At 50.6% G+C, this 8,472-nt stretch overlaps 1 protein-coding gene across 1 annotated transcript; it reads right to left on the bottom strand.

Moving 5' to 3' along the window:
* Positions 1-2,367: 2,367 nt before the first annotated feature.
* Positions 2,368-6,960, bottom strand: SOD1 (superoxide dismutase 1). Its single transcript, XM_032207748.1, has 5 exons — positions 6,815-6,960; positions 6,069-6,162; positions 5,505-5,574; positions 3,664-3,778; positions 2,368-2,927 (listed from the first exon to the last, which is right to left on the bottom strand). The coding sequence occupies exons 1-5, from the start codon at positions 6,887-6,889 to the stop codon at positions 2,817-2,819; spliced, it is 465 nt and encodes a 154-aa protein (XP_032063639.1). The 5' UTR covers positions 6,890-6,960; the 3' UTR covers positions 2,368-2,816.
* Positions 6,961-8,472: the final 1,512 nt, after the last annotated feature.

Consider the following 8,472-nt stretch of genomic DNA (forward strand, 5'->3'; position numbering starts at 1 on the left):
AGCATCTTTTGTACTGTTTATTCATTGATGCTTTTTGGAAAGTGGGGTGAGAGGAATCAAAGGAAGACACCAAAACACAATATGAAATGCTAACCTATTTTTTTTAAGTGGGGCTGGGAGAAGGTCGGGGAGTCGCTCAAGGATTTTAAAATGCTGCCTGTTCGTTCACACAACTCGGGGCTGCTACTGTTGTCTGTGTTAATGATGTCTACCTCCTGTAACCCTGCAAGAGGTAGGTTTAAAATTTTTACTCACCTCGTGTTGTACCTATTGGACTGATGGAAAAAAAAGAACGCTTATTCTTGTGTTTGTGTAAGTTTTTACCATCTTCTCGCCATATTACCTAAATAATTTTGTCAGATTTTTTAAGAGGGCGAATCCTCGTTCTTCGTGGTTGGCCCTTCAGGTGCAAACAGTTTGGAAAGCCCGCTACATTGTGCTGGGGAGAGCCAGAGCCCTGACGAGCCCACGCTGAACCGCGCTCTCCGGTCAGCCCCGCACTGAGCCGCGCGGCTCGCGGCGCACCAGGCGTTCAGCTGCAGCTTGTTGTGCTCTAGGGGTGTAGTAGGAAAAAAAATTGTATGAATCCTGTGCATATTTAATATTTTTTTTTCTCCTTGATATAGGTGTGTTCTACTTTTAAAGTTGGGTTATTTTTCCCTACGTGAAGGGCAGCTGCTTTCTTACATCAGTACTTTTTCATAGCTGCTCTGCGGCAGAGGAAATTTTTTTTTTTCTGGGGGAGGGAGAGGGGAGGGAAAGCAAATGTGGAGCTATGGATTGGGGAGAGGACATATATTTTTATGTTCTTGCAATAGCAGAATAAAGAGAGAAAAAAAAAAAAAACTGTTTACATACTTGTAGTGAACTCAACTTCCCTGTGTTAAAACGTTGTGTCCTTAATGTTTGTTTCATGCTGGGCCAGTGGAACTTTTTTGATACACAGCCAGACATCTATGTTTAAGGCACTTAGTGAGAACTGCCATCGCTCTGTAAGGAGGTAGGATTTTTTTTAAATACACTTTATTAAAAGATTTTAAGACGAGTGACAGATGGAAGGCTGATCTGTGACAATTCACACAAGTGCCACCTCACATTCCCTCCCTTGTGAGGAAGCTGAGAACAGCGCCTGGGACGAGCCTTAAATGTCCTTTGCAGGATGATTTCTGACTGCCTTCGGAAGCAGCAATTGTACGGTGAACCTGCTGGGAGGCATCGCCAGTGTATCACATCCTACTCCTGCATTAGCTGCCCAATTTCTGGCTTTTGGATGAGTCAGCTCAGCGTAAGCACCCTCCACCAGTAAGAACATTACAGTGTTGGCAATTAATGCCTTGAGCACTGAGCCTCTGCCTGTTACGGGTGTTTATAGGTAGTCCCAGTATCGCTCCCGCAGCCCTCCTCTGGGCTTCTCAGCCACAAAGAGGTGGCACCCGTGCGCACTCAAAGCCTTCTGGGCCCTCTGGTGCTTAAGCAGCAGGCTGAAAGCTGCATTCACCACCTCCCCCCTGCTGCAGCTTCAGGGGAGCCCCCGGGAGGAGGTGCAGGTGGGTAGGGGCTGCACACAGTTGTTCGCCAGCTGTAACAAATGTGAGGTTGAAGTGCTTTTTTTTTTACGGTGTTGCTATACAAAAAGCTGCTCCATCTGCACCATGCTAACACTGGGATTTGGGTGTCTCTAGAAGTACAACCAACTACTTCCATGAATCTCACTGATGTACAAGTGACAGGAATGTTGATGCAAGTCTTCATTAAAATTAATAATCTTCTGTTACAAGACTTGTCAACCCGTGTCTGAGGTGCATATGAGGAAATCTGAAAGCTGGCACTACTACATGGTGATCATACCACTGGAAAGCTCCAAGAATTTGAGTACAGGATTTCTGGCTTACATGTATGCTCTCCAATTAGGACCTATTCCATAGGAGATGCCCTCACCAATGCGGCCAGACTTTTTTCACTGAGGGGAGGCTTTCTCCTCTGTCCCCAACACTCCAACCCACACACCCTGAGGTCCACACAGTGACACAGAGACGTGTGCTGGAGGCAGACCATTTGATGCTTACAGCTCCTTCAGCACTTCAGATATTTGCAAAGTTGGGTACATAGCACATATGTAATAGGCTCCGGGTATCAGGTTATTCCTACAGGGTGTGGAGTACTTCTACAGGAATGCAGCTTCTTTGCTACTCACATACCAGTTGAGCTGGTCAGCACTTCCAGGGCTGCAACCCGAAAGCAGGTTCCTGGATGCTGTTGGTGCCTCGCAAATAACTGCTGCTGTCAGTAAGCCCAAGCCTTCCTTCCATGTTGTTTCCCTGTTGCCAACTCAGCTGGTAGCTTTTTCAATAGACAGCAAGACCAAGGTGTATTTGCCAGCAAGTTTATTACGCAACTTTGAAATGTACAACATGGCAAACTGCGCCCACTGCTCTTTGGTGGGTAGCCCTGGCAGAGCTCCCAAGGCTCCGCATCTCCCCAGCCCCACCATGCACTAGAAGCGTTGTGCCCAGCCTGTGACACTATCGCCCATCGCCCAGCAGGAGCTGTTCCAGGTAGCGAGGATTGTTCTTAAAGTGGTTACAGCAGGTGCTTTAGCAGGAGACTACAGAGCTTTTCCATCAACATCACTTTAATTGCAATATACATGGTACAAAATTAAGTCAGTCTTCACCAGTTTAACTGATACTCGAGAATGCAGAGTAGTAATGAGATTAACTGAAATCTGTTGCTTGAACGAGGAAGAGCAAGTACAGCGACCACAATGAACACCAGCCCATTTCTCACTGTCAGCTCGAGCACTTCAGGCACAACACTCAGCACTTGGCTATTCCGATGACACCACAGGCCAGGCGAGGCCCGGCATTCCCGGTTAGCGTGCTCTCGTTATCTCCCCCTTTGCCCAGGTCATCGCTTTTTGCGTGGACCTGGAAGAGAATGGCAGATGCTGGTTAGTTACACAGCAACATGAGTTCAGGCATTTCACTGCGCACACAAGCAGCAACAAGCAGTACTGCCAGCCACCAGCAGGGCATTACACAACAGCCAGCACCCACCCCGTTTGTAACACTGGATGCCAAATTGGTACTCGTGCTGAAAGTTTAAGACTAGACTTGCCCAGAATGCTTCATCACCTTCAGCTGAGTTTGTTTGAACTGGAAGCTACCAAAACCCCAGGATTCAGGAAGTTATTATTGATCCAGGGACACACTTGGACTTGCAGCCCAGGCTCACCCTCGCAGCACAAGGCTGCGGTGAAGGCGCAGAGCCCAGCGCTGTTACACCGCCCATCTCCTGTGCTCGGTCATCAGACCGAGCCTGCTCAGTGCAGGAGACGCACACAGCACAAGGGGAAGTGCCCACGGCCAGGCCTTTCACTGGCAGCATTTGGGCCTCACTGCCAGCTCCCTCCTCAGCTCAGTTTGCTTTGATCACGCACAACCAGAAGCAAACTTGGAGAGGAATATCCTCAAGATAATCTCATGGTGACAAAGTGTTCATACTAATGCATAAAATATTTTCAGGCAAGGCTTCAGAGAACTCCCCATATCAGAAGCTTCGCACTACAAGTCACACAGCACACCGGGAACCAGCCTCCAGCATCACAAAGCCTCCACTCACTGGCAGTGCTGCCCTGGAGCTCTTTAGGGGCAGGACACTTACCACCATGGTGCGCCCAATGATGCAGTGTGGTCCAGTCAGAGAGATGACGGAATCTTCTATTTCCACCTCTGCTACTCCTCCTTTAGCAGTCACATTGCCGAGGTCGCCCACGTGCCTACACAAAGGCAGAGAACCTCGTGGAAACCCTGGTTAAACCCAGAGCCCTAACGGATGGATGGCCTGGGCAGTACAACGCCCAGGGTTCCTACACTCCACGACTCCACCACCTTATCTCGCAGAGCACACGTTTCCATTTACCACCAGTGAACCTTGATTACTTCCACTACCTTAACTCTTTCAGTTCAAAAGAAACTAGAATTCAGTCCTAGGGAGGACCTGAAACCAGCAGGCTGACCAGCTCTAGAGGCAGTGCTGTTATTGCCCAGCAACACGCAGCTTTTCCAGCTCCCAACCCCTCCGTGCTGATGGAAGGGGACTGTCTGCTCAGAAGGGAGCTCTCAGTTCAGTCCCTAAACCTTTCCTGCGCATACAAGGCTGGGTAAAAGCACTGCTCCTATGCTTAACTTTTAATGTATAGCACAAATCAGCTATTCTGCAAGCAGCCGCGGGCTTTAAGCTTAAACAGGATTAGTAAAAGCAGCCTGTCAAGTACTAGGTCAAAGGGGATGCATTAAGTGCCGGCTGAGTTCGAACCAGCACTAGGAGTGATTGAGACTCTCAGCTTTGGCTGGTGTTTTCCCACAGACAGCACTACGCTCTCCTACGCAGCTCCAATCAGAGCTGGTTCACTGCATCTTGCTTGGAAAACCAATCCTCAGCCAGCTCAGTTCTCACAGACCTATTGCTCATTCCAGTGTCTCGTTCCCTGCACATCCACCCCAAACAAAGCATTCACTCGAAGCTGGTGTTCTGCAAGGCGCTATGGATGCAGAGCCTCCAAAGCTCTGTGCACAAAGGGTGACCAGCTCAGCCACGTGCTGACTGCCAGCTTCTTGGAGAGCAGGGTGCAAATTCCATGTGTTTAACACAGCCCTATAAAATGAGGACAAGGGCAGTTTTCCCTTTAGGAATTTGTTTGATTTAAGCTTTCAGGAAATTTTACTACCACCTGCCCCAGCTGCAGACTGACAGAGCCATGACCTAGTTCTTTTTACCTTCACAGAGAATTCCCCAGCCAGCAGTTACACTGAAAGCAGGGTCTGACAAAGCAGGCCCAGCAGAAGCCACAGTGCTCATGCAGCTGTGACCTTTAGCACTGGAGCATTCGCCTGCCTGTGAAGCCTGTAAGCACATCATTTCACCCTGCTCGCAGCCAGGCAGCCAGCCAGCAGCCTGCTTGAACCACTCGCTCCACTACGAATTGATCAATCAGAAGCTGCACATACAGACTTGGGTGCAGGCGCTTAAAAGCCTGACCAACGCTGCAGGCTGGCCACAGCACTTGTCCAGAACTGATGACCCCCCTATAGCACACAAAGAGCCTGTGTGCAGCTCAACAAGTGACGGTTCAGGGCCTCTGTTGTCAATAGCCAGCCCCAAACCAGAAGCAGAGCACCACTGACTACATCCTGAACCCTCTCCCTTTTCACTCGTATCCTAAGGAACACTCACCAAGGGCCCTTTTTTCTTCTTCTTCCCCCCAGGCCACAATAACTCCAAGAATGCACCAGAGGCTGCATTTCACACACTCTGGGAGCTAAGGTTTCTGAAACACCACCCTACCAAACATTGTTAACTGACCTCAGAAGTCCTGCTGCAAGTACCAGCTTTCTCCTAGTAATTTCCTAGCATTAGTCATGAACCTGGATCCCCAGCACAACACTCAGATGGCTGCTGCATCGAGCAGCTACCCAGGAAGAGGTCAGGCCCCTTAAACTCACCTCTCTGTATCCTTTGGTCCACCGTGCTTCTTGCCTTCAGGATTGAAGTGAGCACCTGCACTGGTACATCCTGAAACAGAAGGCAGCCAAAGTAGACTTGTTGCAATAGCCAGCTTAAATCTGCTGCTTATGCAGTGTACCAGGGTAATACTCCTACAGCCCGAGGAAGGAGGATCATTAATGAAACTGCCACTCTCCAGCCAGATCCACTGATCCTTTGAATATAAGGAACTATTACAATGTCAGACATTACTTCAAGTCCACTAAATTAAAATTATTCATTCCAGAGTGTTCTGGGCTCAGATGAACATGCTCTCATTTCTTAACACTAGGTTGTCAAAGTATTTAGGTTAATGCTCAATATACTACATCCCGAACACTAGCCCCAACATGTTTGAGGTATTTAATAAGAATCAATTCCTTAGGAAACACCATTTCTTAAATCAGACTTGCAGTCTTGAAGTTTAAGTACACTTAATGCCAGTTGTTGTGTAACACTAAAAGAAGCTCTTTAAAGCTGAGCACAGTTCAGCTGTACCTCAAAAGCCCGGAGGCACGTCTTACCATTTGTGTTGTCCCCAAATTCATGGACATGGAAGCCATGATCTCCATCAGACAAGCCACTGATTCTTCCAGTAACTTTTACTGGTCCATTACCCTGAAAGAGAAGGAGGTTATAGCTGCTGAAACGACCACAGCAAGGAGCCTCATACCAGGTGAGGCTTCCTAGACTATCTAAAGCAGTAAAAACTCCACTAAGTTCGGCTACCAACACAAGTAATTACCTTGCTAAACTGAGCCCATATGCCAGCAAAGGTAGATTCCCTGTGAAATGCTGCATTTAGCTAGTAGGAATGTTCTGGGTGGCTATCCCCAAGCAAGAGGAACCCCAGAACAACCGAGGTTGAAGGGACTGCTGGAGGTCACATGGCCCAGCCCCTGCTCAAGTAAGGCCACCGACTGCTGGCTGCCCACTGCCACGTCCAGGCGGCTTCCAAAGACCCCCGCAGAGGGAGGTAAGGGATTTGTGGTGTTATTCCTGAGGCTGCTCACGTCTGTTCACAACCACGAGCAACCCCGGCGCCACTCCTCCTCCCGCAGGCAGCCTCACCTCGCTCGGCGGGTCAGCGCCTCGTGCACTAACGGTCACAACGGTCACACCCCCACACACTCCCAAACCGCCCCCCCCGGCTGTGAGGAGGGGAGGGGAGGGCAGGGCCGGGCCTGGCCGCCCGCCCCCCGCCGTGACTCAGCACCGCCGCCCAGCAGGGTCCCTCCCGCCCGCCGCCGGCCCCAACCCCAGCCCCGACCTGCTGCTGGAAGTGGATGACGCCCTCCACGGGGCCGTCCCCCTTCATCACGCACACGGCCTTCAGCGTCGCCATCTTCCTGCACGCGGCGGGCGCAGAGCGGCGCTACCCCCACGAACCCGCTGCGACCGAGCGCAGACTGACAGGCCCCTCTCTCCCGCCCACCTTATATAGAGTGGCCCGCCGGCGCCGCTGCCAATCAGAGTGCGCCCTCCGCTCTCCTCGCGCAGTCATAAGGCGAGGATCGATCAATCAAGGGGAGAAGGGAGGGAGTTGTTGCGCAGGAGCCAATCGGCGGTGCCATGCCGGGGGCCAATGGGCGGGCGAGCTGACCCCAGCCGCGCGGTGTTGTGTAATGGCGGTGGCCTCGGGCGGGCGTGCCTCCATGAGGGGCTCTCTGCGCTTTATTTATTTTTTAACTATATCCTCGCCCCCAGAGGCTATCTTCCAATATTACCGCAGCCTGAGTTGTATCACATCATGAACTATTGTTTAAAGCACGAACATTGCCCTGAAGTTTCCTCTGAGTAGCTTTATATTTCGAAATAGCCATCCCGTCCAAAAGATGTTTTATTCCCTGTACAGAAACTGTCAAAATTACAATCTGAAGCTGGTGCTGCTCAGCTGCTGGCTTCCCTTGGTGTGCTGTAGGCTTTTTTAGAGATGCCTTTTCACGTAGACTACGCACAGTAACAGGCAAGGTATCCAGTAGACAGCTCTGCTTCAGGTGGAGTCTCTTGATGTAGCCTTGGATCAGTGCTGGGGAGAGATGACAAAATACGTTTTAAACATATTTAGGAAATATCATTAAAATATACATGCATCACAGAATCTTCACAAAGTTCACTCACACCAACAAAAAGAATTCCCCACACCATTATATCACCACAGCACTGACAAAGGTAGACAACCTACAAACATCCTGCCCTTTGTCCCTCCGCCATATTATCGCATACATTCTCCAAAGTTATTACACTCTGGCAATGTCCAGGCCATGTTTTGCTCATTACCTCTCCCGGTTATCTCCAACTCCTCAAGCTCCACATTGGGCACCAGAAAGGACTGTGGTGGTTTAATGCCAATGAACAGCTCAGCAGGCAGAGAAAATATGATGAAAAAAGGCTCTTGGGTTGAGATAAGGATGGGGAGATTGCTCACCAGTTACAGTTACAGCCAAAATAGTATAGGGAGATTAATACAATTCTTTGCCTACCGGTAACAGACTTCAACAGTGAGAACTAAAAGCAAACCAAAACCACCTGCACTCTATCCACCCTCTTCCACCTCCTTCCCTCGAGCAGCACCGGGGAACAGGGAATGGGGGCTGCGGTCAGTCCCTAACACCTCGTCTCTGCCACCCCTTCTCAGTCCCTCCCTGCCCCTGCTCCCCGTGGGGTCCTTCCCAGGGATGCCGTCCTTCCTGAACTGAGCCTGCGGGGGCTGCCCACAGGCAGCAGCACTTCAAGCACTGCTCCCACACGGCTCCATCCATCCCCCAGGAGCAAACTGCTCCAGCACGGGTCCCCCACGGGTGTGCGGCAGCTCCCCCTAGACCCCCTGCTCCACCGGGGGCTCCTCCACCCACAGCGGGGCTGCAGCGTGGAGATCTGCTCCATATGGGACCCATGGGCTGCAGGGGGACAGCCTGCTCCACCAGG

This window comes from Aythya fuligula, chromosome 1, assembly GCF_009819795.1.
Source record: "Aythya fuligula isolate bAytFul2 chromosome 1, bAytFul2.pri, whole genome shotgun sequence".
NCBI lineage: Eukaryota > Metazoa > Chordata > Aves > Anseriformes > Anatidae > Aythya > Aythya fuligula.